Genomic DNA, 26,507 nt, shown 5'->3' with positions numbered 1-26,507 from the left:
TTACTCCCCTGAAAATTAACGCACTGCCCACTATTTTTAGTTCAAATATCTTGCCACCAGATGGTGGAAGAACCAAAATAAAACTGCATGGCTGGTCTCGCCATGCGAAGTATTCGTTGATCTTGTTCCAAAGCTCAAAGAGGAGCTTGTTATTAATATTTTAGCCGTCGCGTCTCGTGAAGCCAACAAACGCGTTCGTGCATCCCTTCGAACTAGTTTGCCCGATCACTAACTCCCGAACACTTTCCGTGAATCTCTATTTTATCCCAGCTAGACTATTCTCGCACAACCTCCGAGCGCTTCCATCTGTGATTCCATTTGTCTGTTAGATTTGTCAATAATTAGTTTTCATACACTCTATATGTGTGTTACTGGGGCCAGTTTCAATCTAGTCCATTCTCGTTCCGCTGAATTTCGTGATCTAGGTAATTTAATGCACTTGTTCATTGGTTTTTCTTTGGACTGCATCAAGGTTTACAACTGTTGCTACCCAAAATCTTAAACATTCACTATGTCAATAACATAACATAACCTTGTCATTGTTTTGTTGTGATAACATTTGATTAGCTAATGGTTATCTGACCAAAATCTGACCATGATTTTTCTATTCTTTTTACTAGTTGTGCTGCATACCATGGCATCAATGCCATTTGGAATGCATGCTGTGCAGAAGGTGAGGGCCAATATGAGCCTCAGTGCCAATGCAGCCACTACTGGAAGCAAAAGGCAGAAAGATAACAATATAAACTATAAATTTAATAATGACCAATGTAAGTTTTATATCATTTAAAAAATACTCTGATATAGTTAACTCATATCTCTTTTGGTATTCTAGATGTGGACCCATCACCGTCAAAATACTGTGACAAAATGATGAATTCTATTTGGGGATTGTATAATCGCTATTCTGTTCACAATTTTAAAAGCAACACTTCGTCAGGCCAAGCTCAAACTACAACACTGCAACAGCCGGCTACTAAGGAAAGCCAGGACTGGTTGCAAAATCCCATCAAGTGCCCACTGGAAGGAATGAAATTGAACTTTAATTCGAAGAATTTTCACCAGTAAATGCATTGATGGGAAAAATCAGGGGAAAATTATTTTCCCTGGTTTACTCTGTTACCTTTTCAATTAATCTCTTTCACTCCCAGTTCATTATAGGTGGATATAGTGGGGTATGTAACATTCCCAGCTTGGAATCAATGGGCTCACAATTTGATGTCAATGATCTATGCTTCAAATGTATCAGAGTTATCAATACAATTTATTCTACATCATAATTTGTGGTCTCACTTTTCAAGCTGATTAAAGCAGTGTGAAAACAATATAACTTCAATCAACAGTTGACTTGCCACCAATAGTTTCATTACCAGGTTCTTTAAGGCGATGTTTCTTGGGAATTCCTGTGAGTCTGAACTCCCTCCTTTCTTTAAAGTAGATGTCTTCACATTCTTTCTTGAAGCCTTCATCTTTATACCATCTAGACTGGCATTCTTGCATGAGGGCATTTTCTTTCCGACATGTATACGCCATAAGCAAACTACTAGCTGCACAACATTTCGTGAATTCTGCAACTTCAGCTACACATTTTTCTTTTTTGGCTCTATCACGCATAATTTTCGGTATAAGTACTTCTTTTTCAACTATTCTTAAACGTCGGTCGTCTGGATCACCTATATTATAGAAACCGAAGGAATGAAGTATTGATGGTCACATGCATAACTATTGCATTAATTATATAATACCTAGTCCATGTGGATTCGTCAAATTTGACTTGTGGCTTTCATCCTGGGTAGGCATTATGACACTTCTTTTGGTTCCGTGACCTATACACTGAAATGTTAAGAACACACAGAAATATCAATTTGACATGGGGTTAACTATGAATACATAACATTGCTGTGTACTTCAGAAACTCAAGGCCTAGTGGCTTTCCAACGATGCAACAATATATGTAGCAGACTTTCGATTCGAGATGGTGCCATGCCACTCACTGTACATTACTAATTCGCTACGCAAATATTCTCATTATGTCCTGATTGGTCTAAAAACTTTTCAACGACGTAAACATCTACTGACAACTTCTAATCAAGAAGATAATTTTTTTTCCTTTCCTAATCGATTTTGTAAACTAGTAGCTCAATAAATTTTGTTAAATACATGATTCTTCTGTTACCTAATAGATGACGACTATTGAGTATCCTGTCGTTAACGTCGTCTGCTGTTTCACATGTTGACATGTGAGAATTTAGTCACATCGTAACTGTTTTCTTCCATTTAACAATGTCACAAAACTCACAATACAAAGAGGAGCAATTGGGCGAGATTTTCTCCTTGGAATCCATTTACCCTGATGAATTGGAGGGTAATACCTGTCATGGATAATGTAGAATATACTGTGTTTACTAAATTATTATTTGCAATTTTCAGTTCTGGAAGAGGAACCATTTCACCAGTTTAAACTACACGTGAAATCGGAAGGTCACGATGAAGAAGAAGGAATTGGTTATGCATGCGATTTAAAATTCACTTACACTCCAACATACCCAGAAGAGATTCCAGTGATTGAGATAATGGATGACATAGGGTTGGATGACGAGCAGTTAGAAAGGCTAAAAGACCGACTTGAAAAGGAAGCAGAAGACAATCTAGGCATGGTGATGTAAGACAACAGCCATAAACTTTTGAAATACTCAAATGCATAACAATCATTGGTTTTCCAAATCCAGGATCTTTTCATTAGTTTCAACTGCCAACGAATGGCTGAATAATGAATGGGATGCTGAGCTTCGTCGTCGGGATGAGGAAGCGGAACGTAAAATTCTTGAAGCAGAAGAAGCAGAGAGCAAAAAGTGTCATGGCACTGCAGTTACTGTGGAGAATTTTCTGCGGTGGAAAGCAGAGTTTGATGCTGAGATTGCGTTGCTGAAGAAACCAGAGAAAGAAGACAAAGACAAGAAGCTCACCGGGAGGGAATTGTTCATGGTTGACAAGTCATTGATTGAATCAGACTTGAAGTTTTTGGAAGAGGGTGGAGAGTTTGTCAATGTGGATGAATCACTTTTCCAAGACTTGGAAGATTTAGGCTTAGATGATGAGCTCGTATCTGATGGTAGTGATTAAAATATAATGAAACCAGCTATTTTCTTTTGTTTTACTTGGTTTTTCTCAAATTAAAAAATTATTTTGTAGAAAATTTATTTATCTTGACCATTTATTGTTGGGAACTGAACGAAAAATAAGTTTCGTTGACTTCGATTGACGCAAAACGGAAGCTGTTGCTGTAGTGTACAGCGATAAGATTAATCATTCATCGTCACCGATAATTAATCTTTAAACCCTAACGCACGAATGTCTTAAGAGCAAGACAGTACTTCAATATTGGCTAAATTTCTATTTTTATTCACGACCTGATTTCTAAGGATTTAAAATATCGTTCATTGTATATGCGACAAGTAAATTATTCATAACGAAAATTGTAATGGGGCAATTCTGTGTATTATAATAATCGACACAAAACCACCATTGGAGGGTCGATGGTACTGACCGTACCAGCATTTCGTATTAACGGTTTGATTTAGCAACTCGCTCCAATTCATCCTTTTTCTTGATCGCGTATGAATTGCTTGATCCCTACATTCAAGAGTATAAATTAATGTAAGCAGGTGTTTGTGAATGTAAATCTTTATCATACCTTAGCCGCGTTAATGAGCTCATCAGCGAGACACTCGGCGATCGTCTTGATGTTTCTGAAAGCAGCCTCTCGGGCACCAGTGCACAACAACCAGATAGCCTAATTAAAGGGGGGAAAATATTAAAACCAGTATAAATAACAATGTCAAACAGAATTCGAACCTGATTGACGCGACGAAGAGGTGAAACGTCGACGGCTTGACGGCGAACAGTACCAGCTCTACCAATACGAGTGGAATCCTCACGAGGTCCAGAGTTGATAATGGCATTCACCAATACTTGCAGTGGGTTCTTAAATGAAAACAAGTTTAGTAACGGATATTTAACAGGTGTGTTTTAGATGTACTTCGCTAGTTAAGAGATGAATGATTTCGAAAGAATGCTTCAGGATTCGGACAGCCATTAGCTTCTTGCCGTTGTTACGTCCGTGCATCATAAGCGAATTGGTAACCCGTTCTACAATGGGGCACTGGGCCTTTCGGAATCTCTTTGCTGCGTATCGCCCAGCGCTGTGAGGCAGAAACTTTGCATATTTCTCCTTAACAGCCAAATAGTCCTGTCGAAAAAAACAGTTTCAATACAATGTCCAAAAAAACATGTACATGAACATTCAGTTTATAGTTCATGGCAAGACAAGTTTTTTGATTCAATGTAGCAAGAGTGACTCATCTGTTGGAGGTAGAGCCTCGCAACAGGGATAATATCCTGCAGAATATTGCAAAGCACCAAAACAACTCACCTGAAGACTCATGTCAGAGATCTGAACATCATCACAAGACCAACGACCGAATAGTTTAATCTCTGGGAGTTCAGCCATTGGTGGAGGGGCAGCCACCACGACGGCCTGTTCTTCATGTCCATCATCAGCCATGGTGGTTCTACAAAACGAGAATAAAGCGCGTTATATATTGACAGCACGCTGTTAGTGAGCCGGCTGAGTATGTTGATCGTCTACAGTTTAATTGTTCTAATCATTAAAACTGAAATAAAACATAATAACAGTAGTCAAACAGAATCTCTTACGAACGTGGGAAATGTTGGAAATAAACGAACGGAAAACTAAAGCTAAGATGCCAAATATCAACCCACCACGTTAGTCCGGTGTGCACACAGACAAGAAAATGGCCGAAGAGACAAATGATGGTGCAGGAAGTGGAGGCGCTAGCATCGATATCTGTGAAGCACTAAACGTTGCCAAACTGGGATAAGTAAAATACGATGGGCAAACTGCTTTTTGCCATGATGCCAATTGCCAATAAAAAAATAAAATAAAGCAAAAAACCACTACTATATGCAAACCATACTGAAGAGAAATATAATTTTGTATGTATCAGCTATTTTTAAAAAATTTTGAAAAAAAGAAGCATGCAATTGCTATTTGTTTATGATAGGATTTGAGTTTACTGTATAAATTTTTTTCTATATTGCTAAGTAACTAAAAACTGAAGAAAATTTGTTACGATTTTAAATGAAAGCAATAATTACAGTAAAAACTTATTCGATTGTTAATATTCACTTTTAGGACAATGCTCCACAGTCAGAATGCCATCTGCCGGGTTAACGCATCACCTTCGTCTCCCGTCCTGTCGATCCAAACAAATAAACAACCGCGTTGCGTAGAGGAGAAATTCATCACATATTCACGTACGTCCACAAAGATAATGGTTCGTTAACCAAACTAATTTAACGAAAAATAAAATAAGGAAGGCTTGTATTTATCTGTAAGCATTTGTTGTATTTGTATTAGATGATGTTAAGCCACAAGAAAGAGGAACTAGCCCATGTTGATAATGGCCGAATAAAGCAAGAGCTTTATTTGCAGTTTGCGTTGCTGTCAACTTTGAATCTAAACGGCGCGTGATCTTTTTAGGACGAAAGAGTAAACTGGACAGATAGCTTACGAGTTTTATCCGGATAAAACTGGTTAACTAATCAGTAAATTGGATTTTGGCTTCGGCAATTGCACTATAGAAACGAATAGATTTCGAAATGGAAAGACGATACATGTCAGAGAGATAGTTATATAAAAAAGACCCAAATAAATACTACCACAAGACAGAAGAAATAAGAAGAGGGGACAAGCGTACAAAACAAATTATCCGTCGAACTGTAAACAGTGATTGGCGGGGGATGAGCTAGAGCAAAGGGCAATCATGAAATGAGAATGGAGAACAGTGGGCCCGATTCAAAACAGACAAGAGTTCAACTTTGAGAGAAATGACGGGAGAAGCCATTCTGGCATCGGCGACAAAATAGCCAATTTCCCAACGCCAGTCGGTTTCTCTCAGCTTCCGGCAGATTCCGGCCACATAGCGTGCCACATCGTGAAATTGTACGGGCGGGCCTTGCTCTTGAATGTAATTGAGAAGCGTCAATTTCAGGAAATGCGAATTCGGTGTGGCTGCATCCTGGACGATGTAATCGCTTTGGACAATAAGTTTCAAGAGTCGCAGGCAATACTGGAAGAGCCGGTGAGACGAATGACTTAGGCAACGGGCCTCCATCGTGGCAGCGCACGGTGGAACTGTGACGCAATTGTGTAGCTGCAAATTGGACAGGCGCAAAATGAAGGGTCGAAAGAGATTAGTGCGGCAATAGAAAAGATTGCGTACCGGACGAAAATGTTCGACAATTTGGTCGCGTTGAAACCAATCTGGCAACGACTCCAGGGGACGTAGGGGTCGGAATCCGCTTTGATTTTCCCATCCGATGAAATGGAAAACGGGCGTCAAATCGACGCTGATGGCCAAGCCACGGAAGGGGCTGTTGCGGGACGAACCCCACCACGTCATCCGGATGTTGAGGCAAACGCGGCGCAGTTCGCAGTCGACAAACTGGAAGCCAAGCTCGTCAGGTGATTTCGCATCCATGTCTTGCATGCAACTATCGGCAAACCAAAAACAAATTGATCAAAACTCAAAACTTGACAGTGAATTTTAATTGTTTGCTGCGAGCTAGTTGCTCAGACTAATATGATTGCAAATAAAGACTGGCCGCAAAGAAGGAACTTGATCTGCAGTCCAAAATCGCACGTCATGAAATGATGACAATCAAATGAAAATGGAAGCTTACAGGACCAAAAAGAGTCGAAATTGCTCGACGTGAGCGACGTAATCTTCACCGACAAACATCAGTTTGTTTTTGGCCGGGAAACGACGAAAGACGACAAGGAAATCGTATTCATCGGGTAGCAGGATTTTACTGCCGTCCGCGGCGCTTCCCACCGGCAGCACATCCAATTCCCATCCGAATTTGGTGCTCTGGGCATCTTTGATCCGCACTTGCTCCATTAGTTTTTGAACCGTTTGCCGAACGGCGCGGGCGATTTGCGACGGTTCGTCCGCATTTTTCGCCGGCCGATCTCGCAACGAAGTTGGATCTTCGTGAATGACAACCGAATATTGGTCAATAATGTCCTGGAGCGCTTTGGACGATCCGTTCCATTGAGAAATGCGGTTCAAAAAATCACTGGCTCTTCGTTTAATGGCTGTGCTGTGACTAATGTGATGGAAAAAGTCGCTAAACAAGGACCGGCCTGTAGAAATGCGGGGAGATTATAGTCGCGAAGTAATGGCTCATAAAATACTACAAATACGTTAGTGTACCTCCTCGGTATCGGAAGAAAGTGTCGACAATGTAAAGGGACAAAAGATCCCGGAAGCGATCGAGTTGGTGGACGTACTCCCAAACTGTGTACGGTTCGGCATAGACGCGCAAGGCTTTGCGTTCGCCCTTCCTTTCCATCGCCGCCAGGAGATTCTCGACCTCTTGGGTCACAGTGGACGGATCGCAATACTGTTCCAGGCAGCTGCGCACCGTTTCGCCGTTGATGGTCCTCACGTTGCTCTTCAGGTAGGGCAAGAACAAGGTGACGTAGTCCAGTCTGCCCAGGATGGCCGCGATGTGGACGACGGTGAAACCATCGGCGTCGACCAGGTTAACGTCGGCATTGAACCGCTGGATCAACGATTTGGCCAGTTGTCGCATGTCCGGTTTGTGAACGAGGAAAAAAATGGGCGTGCGGAGACGGCGATTTTGGTGATTGACGTCGGCGCCGGCGTCGACGAGCCGCGCGATCAGCCTGACCGTGTCCTCCAGTTTATCGGATTGGGCCCGCAGAACGGCGTAGTGGATGAGAGAATGGCCCATGTAATCGGACTGCGTGAAGCTCATCCGTCCACGGAAGATGGAAACGGGAATGCGCCGGACGACTGGCAGGTGAGGATTGCGCAAACTCCACAGAAGGGGTGTGCGCAGGAAATTGTCTTGAACATCGGCAAGGGCGGCGGTGTTCAACAGCAAATATCTCATGGCCCAGGGCGATTCGTGCAGCAAATGAAGAGGCGTGATTCCCTGGAACTGGACATTGACATCGGCTCCCGCGTCCACAAGCAGCTTCAAAAGTCGAATGTAAACTTGCCGTCCGCGTCGATTGCGTTTGACGTGAGATCCGCAAACGCAATGGAGCACGGTCCTTCCGTCTGGATCCTGGACGTCGACTCTGCATCCGACTCGCTGCACCAGCAACTGAAAGGCGGCCAACATTTTGTGGACCGTGGCGTACACATTGGAGCCAATGTCGTGAAGGAGACACAGTCCCGATTCGTCCCGCAAATCGTTGGCGTCGATCCAGCGTCTTCCGGTTCGTCCGTTCTCTTTTAGCAGCGACCACTCGAGCACATCCAAATGGATACTTTTTGCAGCCGTCCAAACAACTTCGATTCTTTTCTCTTGGTCCAGCACAGTCCGCCATTGTTGGACCGCCTCTTCCTCATTGCGGCGCACCGATCGCCTAAATTCCTTGTACCAACGAGGCGGCCTCAAAGGATGGTCGTCATCCGCGGTGGCCATACAGGGACAGAATGCCAGTGTGGTTTCAGTCGTCCTAGACGACTGCTTGGCTAATCAACTTTTTTGAAGGTGAATCAGGTCTCTTGCAATCACTCTCCAAAGTGATAACAAACAAGAGATCTGACGACTAGTGACGTTCAAAGGTGATCTCGGAGATTTGACAGTTATTTGTTTGTTTGTTTATCAACTTGGCTGTTTTTCCTTCTTTTCAGTATGACGCAGAGAGGTCGTCATTCTTACCTTTGATTGGGCCGCTTGGTACATCGATATGTGTACATTTGGCAAGTCACATGCCCCTGTCGGTGAAATGCGGGTGACTTTCCGTACAGGTCACATGTTGACAAAAGACGACCCACTCGGTGACGGTCGTAATAATGGAACCTATTCAATGCGGAAAGATAAACTAGCCACATTGAAAAATCAATAAACGATGAAGGAAACCTGATTTGAAATTCCATTGCCTTTCCTATAGATATAATTTCCGATTGCGGACGAAACAAACAATAGAAAGACACAGATACAATTAATACATACAGCGGAGGCTTTTTGTTTTTCTTCATTCTGACTGGGATCTTTTCTAGACGTACGATTATTCAATTCGGATTACATACACCAGGGAGGAATAGACAACTAGAACTGTTTGTTTCTCTCTCTCTTTCTTCGACCTACTTGAAGAAGAGTAGACCAATGCGATGCTAAATACCATGATATGACAAATAATAAGATTTCTTTTCTAAAGGGGGTGGAGTGGTGGTGGTGATGGTGAGGGTATTTATCGCAGTTAAAGAGTACCACATTATTTTGGAATCATTTTCAATACTTTGGAGTGGGGCTTGCTAAACTACCTACCGCACACCTCAGATTTTTTTTTTCACGATTTATCCCCTCACTTTGAATATAATATAGATATTTTTTTTTGTATAAGTAATAAGAATTATAATAATAAAAGAAAACCAAACTTAACAGGGGGATCCTGCCCGTTGCTTTTTCCTTGTGTGTACGTGTACGTGTACGTGTACGTGTGGTGATTAGTTTTAAAAGGTGGTCATAAATGGAATTGGACAAAGTGATGAATTATTCTTCTTTTCCCCTATTTACGTTACGCTAACTGGGCAATTCAGTGTGATGGTCATCACTAGCCGAAGTGGACCGAGGCGGGTGGTATTTAACGGGAGGAACAGGAGAAGAGGAGGCAGGTGATTGAATTTTCTCTAAAATGGCCCGAATCAAATCGGAATCGGGTTCGATTTCTTTTTCCAAGTTGGTCAGCGACTCTTGCGTTTGTTTCAAGTAGCCACTCATGGCCGATAGAGTCGATCGCCATTTCGATTCAGTCGATCGATACAGAGTCTCTTGTTGGCGTAAAATTCTCATCCATTCCTCCGGTGACTTTGGTTGGGCTCTGCAAATCCAATTCATTCTTAGAAAATGTTGACTTTGGATAGAAAGGGTCAAATAAATGAAATAGAACTGACGTCAAAACACGAAGATCGGCCATGTTGGCGGCCGAAAGGCAAGAGGGCGGATGGCGAGCTAATTCTTCGGCCAGCTGTTCCAACGCCCAAATTTTGGAGAACAGGAAGCCGTTGGTGCAGAGCAACAGGATCAAAGAAACCAAGACCACGTAGAATACGGCACTGCAACCGCCAGGTGGCGACGACGCTGAAGACGGTGCATTCGGCGACGACGACGACGACGACAACGACGAGGAAATGGCCGTTTTGCTGAGACGTCCAGCACCGACGCTAGCGCCGCTACCAGTGGCCGATTGTTTGACGCTGCCGGAAGAGCGAGGAGACTCTACCAATCCTCGTTTGTCCACACCGTTATCCATCATGCCGTCCTTGCGTCTCCTGGTGGCTCTCGAGTGGAGATGATGTCGTTTCTTCAACGGTCCGCTTCCGCCCATCGGTCCGACGACGCCCATCGCACCGCCAGAGCCCGTGCCGGAAGACGAAGGCAATTCGGCTCGCCTTTCGATCCTGACGTCTTCGGCATCTCTCGACGATTGCATTGCCAACAAACTCCGTTTCATCTGATCGAAATTCTCTTCAAGAGCTGCCCACGCATTCTTCTCGATGAAAGCTAAGCCAAACGACACATTTTAAAGAGTTCATTAACAAATGGGGAGGAATAGATTTGTGCGGGGGCGATTTACTTTTGACGATGCCCCAGACGGATTTTTTGTATTTGATTTGCGAGTAGATGACGAGGCGGGACTTTCGATAACCCGAACGCATCAGACACCAATGGCAACAGACGGCAAACGTTTCAGCGTAAGGAATTCCGCTATTAGAAGCTTCCACGTCAATCGCGTAGAAATCACCGGCTCGGCTTACATCCAACAAAGTCTAGACGCAAACAAGTTTCAATCAAACATTACTCATTTACTCCAATAACTGCTGTCTGAATGGATAGCTTACCTGACTTTCAACGGCACGCGTACTCTTGACGCCGATATTGTTGTTTAATGGAATAGTAAATGCAACAGTGCGGAATTTTTCCGCTGGATTTGTTTCAGCTTCTTGCCACGGGCTCACCTGCAAATCTGTTTGAAATCCATTAGATTTTTCGAATCAATCGCCTTACTATTAAGCGCCACTCACCTGTGCATTTGCGCGTTGTCGTGATGAAATCAATGTAAAACGTGGAATTGGTAAAGAGAAGAGTAAACAACTCGTCGACGCTCATCGGCATGACCATGCTAACCATTTCACGGCCCTCATGAAGGACGGGACATTGAACGGCCTCGTCATTCATGTAACGATCGTCTTCCGATTCGGACGTTTCGCTGTAACGCGGAGGAACGTCGGCATCGCCTGCACTTCCGCCACCTCCAGCAGACGGCATGTCCTTCATGATGATCACACTTGGCCCACCTCCAACAGCTGATCCGCCTCCTCCTCCGATTATGCTGCTACCTCCGTCACCTACCGCACTGGTACCGCTACTGATGCCCAGTGATTCTCTCCAATCTGAGCCCGTCGTGTCACTCGGCAGCTAATCATTCAGAAAATAAATAAACAGAGTGTAATTTAGACAATTGAATTTTTGTTTTTTGTTTTTTTGCTTTTTTGTCTTGTCAGTAGAGATAATGAACTAAAAATCTTCGGCACTGGGATCGTTTTTTTTTTTCCAGCATAAAGAAGTTGGTCAACTTCCAATAAAATGAAAGAAAACCTTGTGAAAGGAACCAAGAAAAGGGAAATGAAAAAAAAAAGGCTAATGTCGAGAGTGAGAAAATGACGTCATCTCCCGGTGCTTCTATTCTAATCTTGTCTCAACACTGAACATCTCTAGCCTGTGTCCGTTTGGCGAGGCTCTACTTGCATCCAAGTTCTTTTTATAAAAATAAAAAAACCACTTGGGACTCGTTGGGTTGATTGGATCTAAAATGAGTTCGATAGGCCGAGCTACAGAGTCAGAAATGAATAGCAAAGGGGAAATAAACAGAGTGTAATAGATAAGCGACCAGAGCAAAATAGAAACAATTTGCGCGACTAGAAAGAATAAAAGGAAAAGCTTCAAGAAGAAGAAGAAGAAGAAGAATGGATGGAATCGTAGAAAAGCGCTTCGCCATCCATTGAAATGAGATAGAACAATTCGTCCAGAGCAGTTGCTGCCACCGTCTAATATAGCCAACGTCATTCGCATCACATCAAATCAAAATAAATCGAAAAAATCAAACAACAAACATAAAACCTTTGAGACGGGATACCTGAATTTGCGGAGGTGGTTCTACTACTGTCACGTGTGAAACAGGATCGTCAACGACAATGACGACAGCAGCCGTGCATAAATGATCATCTGCATGATCTTCTGTCATACTTTCGCTTGCACTCGTATAACTACTATGACTTTCCACGGGTTCTTCTTCTACTTCCGTGTATTCCACTGATAACGGCAACAGAAGTTGATGCGACGCCACACTCACCTCGTCGCTCGTCATCTTTCACGTATTTCTGCTTGCTCTATGCGTTGCTGTTGTGCTGGTTGGCGGCACTGGACTCGACACTCGCCGTTTCTCACTACTATATACTACGCCAACATCGTCAAAGAGCAGACACAGAGCGGAGAGAGAGAGAGAGCGAGAAGTAAAAACATAAAAGGAGGATGTGGCTTACTCACTCAGGTCCGTCCTTGAGAACCCGATTCGGATTGTTCTTTTTCTTCCTATACTCTATTCACGCTCCTCCTAACTGCTACCCTATTCCTTAGGAATCCTTATTCCCGCCATTCCCTTTTCATCATCAATTTGCATATTTCAGAGGCATGACAGTGAAGGACAATTTTTCAATAACACCTCAACGTAGTGACGGCGTAGAGAAAGACCATCAACAATTCAAATACGTGTGATGATCGACTGATTCATTATTTAAATCAACAATCCATCTCGGTACGACGGGGGCGCAAGTGTTTTGAATGTTGAATTTGTTGATTCTCTCCCCTACACCCACCACAATCGGACACACGCAGCGCAACTCTGTCAACTCGGTGCACGCGTACTCGAACAGCTGGTCGGAACACGAATCGCCGCAGGAAACATGTGACGTCAGTTTAAAAACATTTCGAAAACAAATATCAATTTTAAGATGACCGACCGACGATATTAAGCGTGAGTCTAAATTTCAGTGCCGTTTCTTCCGTCGAAATATCTAAATCGTCTTTTTTATTTTTTCAAATAGAAAAAACAAAAAAACAAACGAGAACGAGTGCGGTCGATTATCGGCAATAACCTTTGATATGATTTACGAACGCGTTTCCAATTGAGAGCAGAGTCTCCCTAAATTGATGAAAACGTCGAGGGCCATCTTCTTTTGTCACAGTCGTTCGAACATTCCACAGATCCCATCTACGTCTCTCTTTCTCGCTGAAGTGGTCCCTTCATGAACGGAAAATCTTTTCCATGTAAATAAATAGGGAAAAAAGCCAACCCACACGTGCCCTACCGGCAAGTAGGAACAACCACCAGCATAACCAATTTCAAGCTCAAACGAGTTCAGTTGGTTTGATCGTGTGCACGCTTGTCAGACGTGCTGTGTTGGTTTTTTTTTCTACCCAAACTTTTCTCGTCTTCTTTCGTTATCCGTCAGGCTGTTGATTCCAGCCAACGCCATCTAACGCTTAGAAAGTGCTACAACGTTTTGAAAGCCATCTGTTGCTGGGACTTGGCGACACACAGAAAGCGAGAGTAACAGGCAGCCAAACCAGATGGACGGACAGACGGATGAAACAGACGGACAAACATGCAGCGAGAGAGTGAGAATCAGGACCCACCTGATGACGTCGGCTGTAGTGATGATGACGATTGCGGATCACGTTGTGACTGATGGGATGGACGACGTTGCCACTGTCGTCGTCGTTGGACGTTTGGGCCGAATGCAACGACGGACTAGGTGAGCTTAGTTGCTGCAGAGAAATGGACGGCTGGACTTGATTGACTTCGGAGAGAGGGGACGCCTCGCCGGCAGAAGCGCTGACGCCACAAACGATGGATGTTGACGTTCCAGCCTCGTCGTTGCTGCTGAATCCCAACTCCGTGCCGTACACCGAATGGACAAATTTCCACAATTCCTGATTACCCAACGGCTGCAAATGTCGGATCGTTTTTGTTTTTCCCGTTAGTTTCGTGTTGTCCGAAAGAGGAGAAACAGAGCCGCCGACGGTGACGACCACGAACGAACGAAGGCGTGTGAAAAACACAAAAAACAAAAAACAAAAAAAAACCAACGAACCGAGACGGAAGCGTCGTAACCAATCAGAGAGAAATGAGAGTGAGAGAAAAAATCATCCACGATTGTGGTGGGGAAAGAAGGAAGTAAAATGGAAAGTAGAATAAAACAAAACACAAAAAAACTCTCGACTTTCGACTCCAACCCCTACGTAAGTGTTATCTTTCTTATCCCTTCTTCATTTTTTCACATGGTCATTGGCTTTATAACGAGGCAATTTTATCTGTGTTTCCAGAGCCCCCCCCCGTTTTGCTGCACTGGCCTCAAAAACTAGCCAATAGATGGTAGTGACTGTGTCGGTTGGCGACCGTTTTGTTGGTGCTCACAACAAGCTGGGATGCGCCATCAATTCAGGCAAAAGAAGCATCAAAGAGTTACGGGGCTCTAGTGGTGTGGTAGTAGCCTATGTATAATGCAAGTAAAAAGAAATCAATACAAACCTGATCAAGAAGAGCTTGCTGCCAAGTTCTGAAGAGGACGACGTAGGTTTTGTCACGGGCACCAAAAGAACAGAAAAAATGCTTATCCGCATCGGTGCAGATCTGGATTGCATTCGGGATCACCAGAGCCGTCTTTTCTTTTGTTAGCGAAGACACTTCTTTCCATCGAAGTTGCACCTTTTTTATTTTATTTTTTTTCGATTTTCAAGTCAAAAGAGAGAAAACGTAAAAGGGAAATTGATCAGATTAATGGGAATCAATAAATCGCGATTGATTTTTTTTTTCTTTTATTATTCATCTACGAAAATAAAAAATCTATTTTACCAGCGTCTCCCAGCGAAAAATGTTGGCGTAGAAACAGAGATAATTCTGTGTGACGTAAATGCGACCCTGCAATAAAATGTCGCGTTGCAGTGCGCACGAATAATCGACAATCAATCGCTCGTCCACAGGCAAATCTTTGAAAATCCGTTTGAAATCCTCGCAACGTGAACGGTACGTTGGATTCAACATTTGGTACCAGGCAGACTTTTTCCTTCCGCCACTACGGCCCTGCTGAGCAAAATAGAAGAGAGACGATGCCAACTTCAATTGAAATGAGAGAGCAAAAGTTAAAAAAAAAACAAAGAAAATGGGTTACCTTGCTGCCATTCGTACTTTCTGGACCACTTGGCATATTTCTTGGTAAATGTTCAAAGGATCGCATCGATCCAGCGCTTCCCGATTCCCCGCCTTCTACCGATATTTGATCCAGCGAAACATCAACCCCTCCTGTTCCACCACCACTACCGGATGCTTTTTCCAGACTAGCTTCTCTACTAGACGACTCATTGGGTCGCGTTGGCGACGGACTGGATGGACTACGGGACCTGGACGGCCTCTGATGGCCACCGAGGATGGGCGACGGGGGTGAAACTAAAGGGCTCATTTCATGATCAGCTACGGAACCATTGCAGCAGCCGGTGCTGCTGCTGCTGCTGCTGTTCAAGGGGGACGAGGATGAAAAAGCTGCAACCACCGGTGCTGGGCCGGTTGTGGTCGCTTCCGTCGCCTCCGAAGACGAAGAATTGCTGTTACTGTTCGACGAGGACGACGATGATAGTGTCGTAGTTGTTGTCTCCACTGCGGACCCTGCCAAATTGGGCGACGAGGCGAGCAGGGTGGATGTGGCGATGCCGGAGGTGGACGTTGCGGTCGTCGATAATTGACCCGACGACGTCGTCGTGGCCGTAAAGAGACAAGGGTAGGAGAGTGCGGGAGCCAAGCGTTCCGGTGACACGAGATGAGAAGATCCTCCGCCATGGTCCAATCCGCTTGTCGCCATGTTTCCATTCGGAATTTCAGCCGAATCTCCTTTGAATTCATCATTTGAGTCTTCATTATTTAAGACTTCTATAATAACTACAATCAAAATATGTGCACGAAGGTGCAATCAATGTAATACACACCTTCGGATGAACAGATGATGGGTGGCAGGGTTTCACTCCGGCGGATACGATTCCGGATTGGCGTCGATTGTTCTTCGCTGCTTTCTAGACTGCCGTCAAAAACATTGTCAAAACAAACGTTAAAAAAATACGAACGAAACGGATGCCACAGACGACATCATCAGTCAGATCCACAACTTGTTCTGATAGTTTTGAACATACTTCCTAAACTTTTTCTTAGCCGTTTCCTGGTTACAAATCGATATAGACGTCCTACACATGCCACACGAGCGCATAGCTGTCAGTGCATGACTTGTACGTCTTCCTTCGCCTTTCCCCCTCTTAAGACACAAAGGTGAAATGCCATCGTCAATTGTTGCTAAAGTAACTTTTCGAATCCTTACCTTGAAATCAAAAGTTGTTTTTACCACACTCTATCAACACTTAACATATCGGCTCTGATTTCATTGGCTGCTGCGCAAAAGTCCGCAATCAATCCAAAGGCTGCGGCTTTTCGATTCTATTTCCCCCCTCCCCCTTTCCGTCGCACCAGCAGCAACTCAAGAACACCGGACTAGCTTAACTGACACGTACAAATCAATGCCGATGAGCTGAACCGCGCAGTGAGCTAGCTAAGGCTACACAAGATGCACAGATCAATAAACAGTCGTGAGCAGCATTACCGCCGATTGGCAAACCTACAACGGCACTAGAAAGCGCAAGCGCCATGGATTACGATAGCGTACGCTCAACTGTTGACCAGCAGATGGCAGTGACTGGTGATCCAAAACATTGGTCTCTTTACTTTTCCTTTTAGAGTGTGTGTGTTTGTATGTTTACTCTTTGTCTTTCACATCCTGCCACACGAATGGGGGAATGGATGTGTCAGTTACCTTAGAGGTTCGGGGGAGATGCTGTCGAAACTGGAATCTGCTGTTGAAGAACGACCTAGGGACTTGCTTGAGCTCTGACGAGAAATAAGCGCAGAAGAATGAGCATTGTTGATGCTGCTGTTGAAATCGTTGGGTTCAGATAGCTGCTTTACAAGTCTGACCGTCCCAGGTGGGGATTCATCATTTTCAATGATAAGGCTCTTTTCAAGAGACATGTTTTAGGGTACACAAAAAAGCTCAATATCACAAATAAACAGAAGTGAAAGTCGACGACGTAGTGATGTCCAGAAGTTACGTGCTGCCTGTCAAGCAGATCCAAGGTATTGAGACTTAGTAGTAATACAGCTGAGATTGGGTGAGGGTGAATTGGAATATCCCTTCCCTCACGACTCTCAACTAGAATAGAGGAATCACAATAACAATAGGAGATTACATAGGGTGAGATTCATGAAGAAACTGAACTTTTGGGAACAACAAAATCACAAGTGGACGGCCCGACGACACGTCAAACCGGCCATATTCCTTCTTTCACTTCTGCTGCTATGAAGGCAAAAAGCAAAACAGCCACTTAGTAATCGATACCTTTGGGCAACGAAGTTATCGATTGTGACAGAAGCAATGACATGAAAATTGAAAACGAAATATTTCGATAAAAACTAATTGGCGTTACCAATCCAACAGAAATCACAATCACTAACTTTAATACGACTTCAGTGTTCCAATGCAGTACGATTAAAGTAAAACTTGTCGGTAAGAAAATCAGTTCACTTGATTGCAGCCACGAGCTATTAAGAGTTCCTTGACGTCGCAAATCTCAAGGACATAAATATTCACATGAGGGTTGACTGCAGGTGCAATTTTGGTGGATAAACTAATTCGAGACATGATGATGATATGTCCTGATAAGAAACTGTTTTCTTCTACAGCTCATGATTTGAGATTTCCCCCGATGCAAACAACGCTTTCAGATCGTCCTTTATGTCAATAAGCAGCAACGGCTCTACAATTACGTTTTATAGTTATCTGTCTCGAAAGTCCCGGAATTAACTGGTAAACTATGATTCGCCTACGACTATCTTATCCAGTCGGCAATTATAAACATTCGTCAACGGAACAATCAAATGCTGTAATCATGTCTACGACCGGATGTAACCCTTCCCGAGAAGATGACAGACTGATGGCAATTGAACCGACTAACATGCTGATAATACAGGACGATATTTCACAAAGCATTTCTTAAAACTTCACTAGGTTGGCTCTTCTCAGCTATTCGCTGCCATGTATAAGAATAGTTCATTCAGGATGACGTGAAAAACGGACGCATGTCATGTACAATTCTGAATCACGAAATGAAAGCTATCACAGTTCCATACCATTCCACCTTGCGGGCTGTATTATTCATTGTGGAGAACATTCAGGCCTCTATTGCTTAAACTAGTAAATAACGAATAAAGCAAAAAGAAAAACTTGTTTTACCAACGGAATGTATTTCGTCTTACACTGCTAACTATTTTGCGAATGCTGGGAGAATTTTGAAAAGAAGGAAATATTTTTCGAGATTAGGCGATGAAATTAGGCTTCATCGTGTGGGTTGGGTTCTGCCGAAATTTGGAGTTCTTTGTTCGTTTTTTGATTTGGGTTATCGGAAGAAGAACTTGTCGAAGAGCTGATATCTAGATTCGATCTTTCCTGAGCCGGATTTTGCATCACATTCTGTGCAGACATGGTTTGCGGGGCCGGGGTCATTTGTTCGCATTCTTGTCTTTTGTTGCCATTTATTTGACCGATGACGATCATCCCAATGAAAGCTACCAAAATGAGAACAGTTGCCGTCACGCAAATGGCCATGTGTGTGGATATAATAAAGTCCGATATTTTGTTCAGGATGTTTGCCAGATTACTCGAAGGTGCTTGATCCATCGTAAGAACGCTACCAAATTTTACAGCGATGTAACAGTTAGTGAACATAGGAACGCTTAGTCACTCAGCAGACGATCTCTTACAACGCGTAAGCACTAGCTGAGACTGAAAAACGTTCAACAACGTTCAAATTTTTCTAAAAACAATTATTGAGAAAGGAACGACTTATAAATTTAGGATTCTTGTTCAGATACTAGCATGGATCCAAAATGGAACAAGTCATTACAAGTAAATAACAACAAATCGATTTCTGTCTTCATGTTTTGACCTTCATAGCCTATCAGAGCAACAAGTTATGTAGCCCCGTCTTACCTTGTAATTTCAAATTGTGAAAACTTGGTGACGCCCATTTTTTAACTGTCGTCAACTGCGCAAGACTGGACCAGAGCTGGATCGAAAGAGCTACCACAGCTTCATTGCCCATATAATAGGGCTAAAGTAAAATTTGTTTTTATCGAAATCAAGATTTGAATCGTCATCGAAGGTTAGATTTTCATGTTATGTATATAGAGTGTGTGACACGTCAAATATTTAATCAAATTCACAGACATGACCACATCCAGTTGGACAATCCGTATTCCGGGCAAACCACTCGCGAATGTGAAGTAAATGACCACCGTGTGAACAACCTATCCCAGGGCGAATTCAACGTTTCTTTCAAATGTGTTGTCTTTTGTAAAGTAATGCCTCATTTTATAATACCTCGACACCAGACGTAGAGGCCTCGAACAACTAAATGGCAAAGCGAACACGTGTTGGTGATAGTTTTGCAGGAATCACAGAGCCAACCACGTCGCTGCAAGGCCCGACTGCACAAATTGCAGTGAGTTGGGTAGACATCGAATCGGAGTTGCACACTTTCACATTGCGACAGTTTGACTACTAAAGCCGCCGTGTTCCATAACCGACATCTACTAAGGCACTGGTATATTGGAACAAAAGAAAAGAATTCATTCATTCACCTTGAACCTAAAATTTAGCTATAGAAAAACACTTTAGGGTCGTGTGATAGCTTACATCAATATACGCGAGGATCCAGTGCTCAACAGCCGCCTCATTTAACAAATGACGAATTCGATCTCCTAAAACCAAAATGAGCGTCACGGCAGTCTGGACGTCTCCTTCTTCGGCCATGTGGTAGACCATCTCGACGGCATTGGAAACGCCACTCCAACATGTCGTGCCGAGACTACTGGACGAGCCCGGCAGACATAAAAGGGCTGAGGTTGTATCCTCTACTTCAACCATTTGAGCTTCAATGCGAGTCCCGGCAAAGCAGTGACTGGTAAAATGTTCTGGAGGAGGAGATCGATCTTTAATTTCATGACGAAGTTGAAAGGCTTCGCAGGGTAAAATCCAATCCATCTGACTAGATTGCTGTTGTTGCTGTTGTTGGTCTGTTTCCCCGCTGTTTTTACTCCCTTGCACAGAATCAGACGTGTCACCAAAGTCGTTCAACACATCCGCCTCGGCATCTCCGAAGAAAAAGTCACTCGTGTTAAAGTGGGATCCACTAGCGATGTGCGACAACATTATCTATTCCATCGAAACGGGTTGAAAATTCTACCTGAAGAAATACGGACTTCATCTACACTGGCCGCAAAAATATTGTTTACCTGTGAATCAATATCTTCCACCTCAGATTCGGCTTCTTCGCTGACTCCTCCAGAAGTGTCAGACACGCCCCTTTCATTACTATTAGACGTCGGTGCACTATTGCTGTTGTTGGATCCGCTTCCATTGACTAAGGGTTCGCTTTGTTGGCCCGTCTGCTGAGTTGGAAAAGCCACATTTCCCGACTGATGTCTCGTGCCAGCGCGGGAAGACGCGTCTTTGCTGGAATCTCCTGGCTCTGACTCTTCCTTATTGACTGGCACTGGCCGACTGGATCCGACTGATGCCACCGCTGAAGGTGGAGCAAATTCCAGACCAGAAAAGCCAAACAGAAGTTTAACCACACGCCAAATGGTAGCCACCTGAAGTCGACCGGCATTTGCCGCCACTACTGCATTGTGGTCACAGATTTCACTGAGAGATTTGCCTGTCGTTGTCTGTAACCAATAATTTTGTGCACAATCCCGAAACACTTGGGCAGGCGTCGGTTTTACGTTTTCGAAAACATAAATGGAACAGCGCACGGCTGGATAGTCTTCTGATTCTAATTTAGGTTTCCTCGGTCTAAAGACAAAAAGTTAATAATCTAAAGTTTCTTTCAGCCAACAAAACACTTGCTCAACTTACAGGGTTGGATGTTTATTCTTCTTGGAATTCCTATCAACTGAGGCTGACGTCAGACTTCCCTTGGAATTGTAAGTGACGCAGATGGGATTCGCTTTCTCCATTGGTCTTTCCGCATCTGCAATTACGTGTTGGATGAGATAGGAATCCTTGAGAGAAAAAAAAAGGTTGAATTAAATATTCAAAGAAATTTAGATGAATACTTTTTTTTTTAACCGACTTTGCTAGTGGATAACAAAACGTCCGGTGAACCTCTCCAGGCAATGCCAGTTGTGATGTCTTTATGGTCATTAAAAGAAGCATGCGGGATGTAAGGTCGTCGAACGTCCCACACATGAATAACACTGTCGATAACAAGAGCGCAGCTGGCGATGTGATACATCCTTTGTGGGCGCCATTTGATACGGCCCACTGATGCCATTGTTGTAACGGTGTGTTCCAATACCGGCCGGTAACCCAAATCCCATACCTAGGTATGAATTATTCGTAGACAGGCATGAGGAGAAAATAGAAATGTGTGTTTGTTTCTGTTTTTTGTTTTTCATATATATATATAATATTTTAACAGACCTTGACAGCACGGTCTCTACCGGCTGTGGCGAGCCACGTTTTGTTTTCTGGATGCCAATCGCAAGCAAAAACAGGACCACTGTGAGCTGTAAACTGTTTTTCGCATCGATCTTGGCGACGTAGATCCCACAACTGAACTGTACCGTTTTCTGAAACAGCAGCGAAACTAAAACACTGGTGTGGGTTGAATTGGACATCACGTACACTTTCAGCGTTACTAGACATTTGGCAAGGGGTCAAGAAAAAAATATTAGTTGATGCAAAGTCAAGCTGTTGAGGCAACCTACCAACCTGACAAATGTCATTACGGCTGCTTTCATTCGAATGTCAAAATATTTCATAGTTCCATCCTGAGAGCCTGATAACAACATGTTATGTTCTGAACCATGGAAAGTCACCTAATCTTTCCCGAAAACCAACATTTAAAAATCACCCACGAGAGGTTCAATTATCTGTGAAGTACCTTATTAACAGTTCGTTTGTGATCATTATAAACTGTTTCCTGTTTCAGTTTGATGGATTTCTGAATGTTCCATAGAACAACTGCTCCATTAGTGGCTGCTGTGGCCAGCCATTGTTCTAAAATAAGCCAATTTGAAAGAATTTCATATAAATTGTGAAATTAAGTAAGCTAGCTTACCATCCACAGGGTTCCAGGAGGCATCATTACAAGAAAAATTTAAATTTGAATTCTTTCCTGTTCGGATGTTGTCTCTTTCTACAAAACCTGTATCTTTTATTTCACACACTTTGAATACTGCAAATAAAAAATAAACAGAGGCATAGAAGCGTAAGATTATAAAATGTTGAACGTCCTCAAAAAATGTGCACTATTACCATTTCTGCCGGTAACTACCACTTTATTGCAGTCTCGGTTGAGGGCGAGGGTATTGATGGGTCCCTCTTGCATCAATGTCATGTGCTGCATCATTTTGTCAATGCAGCCCACGGGTTCCTGCACAAATGAATTGCATCAAAAAGTCTTGAGGTGGTATGAAAATTTGTTGTCGGAGATGACTATGATAGAACAAAGGGAATAGTTGACAACATCAAAACATCAACAATCGCGACGTCGTCTGATAAACAGCATTGCCGCTATTCTACATAAAGGAACGCGCAAATCGGAGGAACAAATTATAATTTATGTCTCTGTTTAATATTATCGGAGTAGCATAATTTAAACTTAGAAAAAATATATATATATATATAAAACGAATAAAGAAAAAGTTTTATTTTGTTCAAGAACACAAAACGGTGAATGAACTCGCACAGATATAAAATGTGATGTGTCAATAATCCAATGGCAATGCGAAGGAAGCAAACGAGTTAATTTCTTTTTGGTAGAGGTGAATAGTGAGTGAAATTAAAATGAATAAAAATGAGAATATCTTTGGACTGAGTTGCCTCGTGCGTGCTGAGATTCAGGCAATTCATCAACTCTGAAAGTTGATTTCGCACTGTTTGACTAGTGTCTCTGCATATCTTTGCATTTAAAACCCAGAAGTTCCGGGATATATTACGACTACGTTATTTTCGGTAGACGTGCTTTTAAACCTGGGAGCTCTCGATGATGCATTCACAAACATACTGGAACTGAATCTAGTTAACAAAATAGATAATTTTTATAATTCAAAGTTTCAACGTAATGATCTCTTACTGATGTTTGCAGCATCATCGGTCTCTGATCGCGCATCATTTTCACCAAATGGATTGGATTGACAGCGCAATCGGCTTGGATTAATCGCATGGCGGAATCCAAGAGGATAAAAGCTCCTGTACGACCGATCCCGGCTGAACAGTGAACCAAAACGACCGCTCCTTCTTCGCAATCATTACCGCTGTATGTTTGGACGTGACGGACGTAATCGAGAAATTGACAGGCCAGAACCGGAGCTCCGTGATCCGGCCACTCTAGATATTGCACATGCGAGATGACTCGCATTTCTCCGGTTCGTTCGTCTGTTAAGAGGAATTCTCGATGAACGAACGGGCCTAAATGGTCTAACTTGGCTTGGCAAACAATCACAAGTTGACCTGCTCGGACAATTTCGTCCATTTCTGGCCAATAACTAAATAAATAAATCGATATAGAAGCGATGGAATATGGTAAAAACAAGCCAGAAAAAATTACCGATGACATTTAATGCGACCACGCTCCGATTCCTGTGTCACCATGGCTATAGTACGGATGCCTTCCTCTTGCCACACAAGAGACCAAAAATCTTCAACAGTATGCGGAAGAGGTCCTTGCGTGGCTACGTAACGGAGGGTTTTATTACCACCCGGCATCGGAATATTAATGTAACTGGCGTTGATGTAATTTTCGTCTTGATTATCACAAGAGGAGAGCACAACTCGGTTACAATCATCTGTAGAAAAAAGTAAAAATATTTGCAAAAATTTGCTAATAATGAATTTCTTTTGCAAAAAATTAAAACTTACATGGGAAAATGTCACCATATCGATTCTTCTGAATATTCTCGTCACGACGAGCTATACTGGACGACAGTTCTGGCCTGGAGCGGGGTAACAGATCAAAATGTGACAGGATACGCCCAGTGCGAAGGCCATCAACTATGGCTGCCACGCTTTCTTTGGGTGACATTTCTGGTGGCTCCAAAACATATTGAACGGGAGGATCTTCCTCTTGTTCTGTCCAGCAATAGCCAGTACGTCGAAGGGATAACGTCAGTGAAGACTGTCTTGCCGCTCTAAATAGCTCCATCAGTTCTGTTTGGGTCAGGCATTCAACAGGGTGGCCTTCGACGGCCACCAACTCATCACCAACATGCATGGGTGGATAGCTCATGTCTGCCGAGCTGTTGGGCAAGAGGCGAGATAGACGGGCACTTGCTCGCTCTTTTTCAAAACGCAAGTTGAAACCAAAAACGCCAGAAGCATCTGCTTTCAATCGGACATCAAACTGATCAGTCGAATGACGTGAACAAGAGACTGATGGGGAAGCATCAGATAGATAGAGTGGTAGACGAATGTCAGGTTGCGAATCTTCATCGGCATATTCGAAACTTTGCATGCCATTTGGAATGAAAGCTGCAGCAGAAATGGGCGAAGCTGATGAACTGTCATTTTCCAAGGAAGGAATTGCTTCTTTGACGCCACTTTTGCAATCATCGTCATCTAAACTTCCTGGTAAACTACTGGACCAAGCTGGACGTGGAGGTGTGCCCTCAGTAGTTGATTGGACTTTATGAAGATGGTCATATCGACGGTAAGTAATAGAACGACGATCAACCGCCACCCTGGTTGAAGGCTCTCTCACATTGTAGCACGACTGTACGGTAAACAGTTTGCGAAAGACCGGCCAGACGCCTTTCGTGATTTGTTTTGGGTCCACTTGTCGACAACCCAAACGGAAAAAAGAGTGCTGCTCGATGCAGTTTTTCCATAGGCGTTTAGCTGCCCGTTTGGTGGGTAACAAGAAACCCACAACTGTGTCGTACTCTTCAAACTGCAAAATGGAAGACAAATTCCTTACTTCATTTTCTATTCAAGAAAAATACATTAAGGTTAGTTACCTTTTCGTGCTGTAGCTGAATGAAGAAACGTTTCTTCTTGTAGAACAACCGCAAAATTTTGCACCATGCAAACGAATTGATTCGTACATTATTGCTAGATCGATATATCGACAAGTTACGTCCCGATATACCCAACAGGATTGATTTTCCTTTAGCATCCTAAGGCACAACAAACCATGCAAGAAATAAGATATTGCGATGAATTTGCTAAATTATTTTCCAACTTCTTTTACTTTGACAGGATGCAGATCAACCCCGTATAGTTCGACTCTTCTTACGTGATCCAAAAAGTTGGTCTGGGCTTTTTCAATAGACTGTTCTCTGCAACAGAATAAGAAAGTAATATCAACAATTAACTGTGTTAAGATTTCAATAGATTGTACTTCAACAGTCCTCGTAGCTCCAGGATAACTGAGGTGTTTTCTTTTACAACAGTAGGAACACTCCCTAGATTAGAAATGTTAGACAAATCATCAGCTTCTGAGCTGATTGGGCCATAGGTAGCTGCAAATCAGAAAGCAAATATTAAGCTAAACACTGAATTTTTCTTCATCTTTCCCATTTATACCTTGAAGATAGTAACTTGTTAAAAGGCAGCAAGTTTGAGGGCTGGTAGGCAAGGAACCATTAACTACTCTCTTCCAAGTCTGCAGGAAAAAGAGCCATCGCGTCTGCTCATCAAGTAACTGACTGGGATTTTCAACATAGTATTTGACTTCAAAGTTGAGATGAACTTGCCCAGCAGAGCCTATAATAGAACACACATTCATTTTAAACATGTGCAAACAGGGTGAAGCAAATATCTAGTAATCTTACATTTAAATTGATGAGATAGAGATTTCTCAAATTCTAACCAACAATAGCCTAAATGAACACCAGGAAAGGAGAGTCCAAAATATTGGGGTTCACGAAGGCTGAAACGCTGGATCACCTGATCCATTAAAGACTTTCCATTGTCCTTTCCCTACAAGTCAAACAGACACAAGTTAACACAAATCCTAAAGTGTTAAACGAGAATTATGGAATGGGCGGAAAGACTTGCATTGCACCGAAAAAGTAGAGCTGTTTGATCAAGGAAATGTACGACGCAATGCAGATTTTTTTGAGATTTCCTTGTGCGTTTTTGGTTCCGATGCTGATTCATTTTGTTGCTGACTTCGACCCTACTGCACCTCAAACTTTCGTGACATCAGGATTCCATTGCACG

The 26,507-nt window shown here is 43.0% G+C and overlaps 9 protein-coding genes and 2 long non-coding RNA genes across 20 annotated transcripts; 4 read left to right on the top strand and 7 right to left on the bottom strand.

Moving 5' to 3' along the window:
- Nucleotides 1-113: 113 nt before the first annotated feature.
- On the top strand, nt 114-1,280 carry LOC116916969. The gene is made up of 3 exons (XM_032922290.2): nt 114-425; nt 621-770; nt 836-1,280. The coding sequence occupies exons 1-3, from the start codon at nt 362-364 to the stop codon at nt 1,066-1,068; spliced, it is 447 nt and encodes a 148-aa protein (XP_032778181.1). The 5' UTR covers nt 114-361; the 3' UTR covers nt 1,069-1,280.
- On the bottom strand, nt 1,246-1,901 carry LOC116916970 (COX assembly mitochondrial protein homolog). The gene is made up of 2 exons (XM_032922291.2): nt 1,746-1,901; nt 1,246-1,673 (listed from the first exon to the last, which is right to left on the bottom strand). Exons 1-2 carry the CDS (start codon nt 1,798-1,800, stop codon nt 1,333-1,335), a joined length of 396 nt encoding a protein of 131 aa, XP_032778182.1. The 5' UTR covers nt 1,801-1,901; the 3' UTR covers nt 1,246-1,332.
- A 302-nt stretch (nt 1,902-2,203) lies between these two features.
- Nucleotides 2,204-3,142, top strand: LOC116916966 (RWD domain-containing protein 1). Its single transcript, XM_032922285.2, has 3 exons — nt 2,204-2,365; nt 2,431-2,662; nt 2,730-3,142. The coding sequence occupies exons 1-3, from the start codon at nt 2,284-2,286 to the stop codon at nt 3,121-3,123; spliced, it is 708 nt and encodes a 235-aa protein (XP_032778176.2). The 5' UTR covers nt 2,204-2,283; the 3' UTR covers nt 3,124-3,142.
- A 334-nt stretch (nt 3,143-3,476) lies between these two features.
- On the bottom strand, nt 3,477-4,892 carry LOC116916968 (40S ribosomal protein S5). Of its 3 annotated transcripts, none has more exons than XM_032922287.2 (6): nt 4,783-4,892; nt 4,433-4,571; nt 4,040-4,249; nt 3,856-3,984; nt 3,695-3,793; nt 3,477-3,633 (listed from the first exon to the last, which is right to left on the bottom strand). In XM_032922287.2, exons 2-6 carry the CDS (start codon nt 4,562-4,564, stop codon nt 3,565-3,567), a joined length of 639 nt encoding a protein of 212 aa, XP_032778178.1. In that variant the 5' UTR covers nt 4,565-4,571; nt 4,783-4,892; the 3' UTR covers nt 3,477-3,564. The 3 variants fall into 3 exon arrangements, with proteins under 3 accessions (XP_032778178.1, XP_032778179.1, XP_032778180.1); XM_032922288.2 differs by having other exon boundaries at nt 4,717-4,865; XM_032922289.2 differs by lacking the exon at nt 4,783-4,892 and adding an exon at nt 4,721-4,744.
- A 515-nt stretch (nt 4,893-5,407) lies between these two features.
- On the bottom strand, nt 5,408-8,761 carry LOC116916963. Its single transcript, XM_032922279.2, has 4 exons — nt 7,299-8,761; nt 6,766-7,228; nt 6,306-6,576; nt 5,408-6,236 (listed from the first exon to the last, which is right to left on the bottom strand). The coding sequence occupies exons 1-4, from the start codon at nt 8,542-8,544 to the stop codon at nt 5,829-5,831; spliced, it is 2,388 nt and encodes a 795-aa protein (XP_032778170.2). The 5' UTR covers nt 8,545-8,761; the 3' UTR covers nt 5,408-5,828.
- Nucleotides 8,762-8,985: 224 nt separating this feature from the next.
- LOC116916962 (protein Aster-B) lies at nt 8,986-17,584 on the bottom strand. Of its 8 annotated transcripts, none has more exons than XM_045169360.1 (12): nt 16,548-16,834; nt 16,366-16,484; nt 16,165-16,253; nt 15,357-16,108; nt 15,041-15,301; nt 14,717-14,893; nt 13,822-14,133; nt 11,151-11,544; nt 10,968-11,092; nt 10,703-10,895; nt 10,020-10,629; nt 8,986-9,946 (listed from the first exon to the last, which is right to left on the bottom strand). In XM_045169360.1, the coding sequence occupies exons 2-12, from the start codon at nt 16,437-16,439 to the stop codon at nt 9,649-9,651; spliced, it is 3,285 nt and encodes a 1,094-aa protein (XP_045025295.1). In that variant the 5' UTR covers nt 16,440-16,484; nt 16,548-16,834; the 3' UTR covers nt 8,986-9,648. The 8 variants fall into 8 exon arrangements, with proteins under 8 accessions (XP_045025295.1, XP_045025296.1, XP_045025291.1 ...); XM_045169361.1 differs by having other exon boundaries at nt 15,357-16,069; nt 16,548-16,831; XM_045169356.1 differs by lacking the exons at nt 16,366-16,484; nt 16,548-16,834 and adding an exon at nt 17,037-17,584.
- Nucleotides 11,981-12,557, bottom strand: LOC116916971. Its single transcript, XM_032922292.2, has 2 exons — nt 12,263-12,557; nt 11,981-12,173 (listed from the first exon to the last, which is right to left on the bottom strand). Exons 1-2 carry the CDS (start codon nt 12,491-12,493, stop codon nt 12,069-12,071), a joined length of 336 nt encoding a protein of 111 aa, XP_032778183.2. The 5' UTR covers nt 12,494-12,557; the 3' UTR covers nt 11,981-12,068.
- On the top strand, nt 13,041-14,995 carry LOC116916973. Its single transcript, XR_004390964.2, has 3 exons — nt 13,041-13,159; nt 13,230-14,427; nt 14,512-14,995. It is a non-coding gene; the product is annotated as an uncharacterized LOC116916973 (long non-coding RNA).
- A 1,423-nt stretch (nt 17,585-19,007) lies between the features above and the next one.
- LOC116916961 lies at nt 19,008-21,828 on the top strand. Its single transcript, XR_004390961.2, has 4 exons — nt 19,008-19,440; nt 19,504-19,881; nt 19,943-21,667; nt 21,763-21,828. It is a non-coding gene; the product is annotated as an uncharacterized LOC116916961 (long non-coding RNA).
- On the bottom strand, nt 19,442-22,841 carry LOC123469973 (GATOR complex protein WDR24-like). Its single transcript, XM_045169365.1, has 11 exons — nt 22,602-22,841; nt 22,405-22,521; nt 22,228-22,343; nt 22,056-22,162; nt 21,765-21,981; nt 21,415-21,663; nt 21,198-21,343; nt 20,573-21,134; nt 19,974-20,492; nt 19,659-19,878; nt 19,442-19,585 (listed from the first exon to the last, which is right to left on the bottom strand). Exons 1-11 carry the CDS (start codon nt 22,693-22,695, stop codon nt 19,488-19,490), a joined length of 2,445 nt encoding a protein of 814 aa, XP_045025300.1. The 5' UTR covers nt 22,696-22,841; the 3' UTR covers nt 19,442-19,487.
- A 130-nt stretch (nt 22,842-22,971) lies between these two features.
- LOC116917373 (tyrosine-protein phosphatase non-receptor type 4) lies at nt 22,972-26,471 on the bottom strand. Its single transcript, XM_032922821.2, has 10 exons — nt 26,343-26,471; nt 26,117-26,264; nt 25,869-26,048; nt 25,684-25,804; nt 25,534-25,621; nt 25,301-25,459; nt 24,207-25,233; nt 23,896-24,133; nt 23,422-23,833; nt 22,972-23,363 (listed from the first exon to the last, which is right to left on the bottom strand). The coding sequence occupies exons 1-10, from the start codon at nt 26,442-26,444 to the stop codon at nt 23,313-23,315; spliced, it is 2,526 nt and encodes an 841-aa protein (XP_032778712.2). The 5' UTR covers nt 26,445-26,471; the 3' UTR covers nt 22,972-23,312.
- Nucleotides 26,472-26,507: the final 36 nt, after the last annotated feature.

This window comes from Daphnia magna, linkage group LG2 (genome assembly GCF_020631705.1).
Source record: "Daphnia magna isolate NIES linkage group LG2, ASM2063170v1.1, whole genome shotgun sequence".
NCBI classification, from domain to species: Eukaryota; Metazoa; Arthropoda; class Branchiopoda; order Diplostraca; family Daphniidae; genus Daphnia; species Daphnia magna.
The sequence above is the reverse complement of the archived record's forward strand: the minus strand, read 5'-3'. Positions and strand labels throughout refer to the sequence as shown.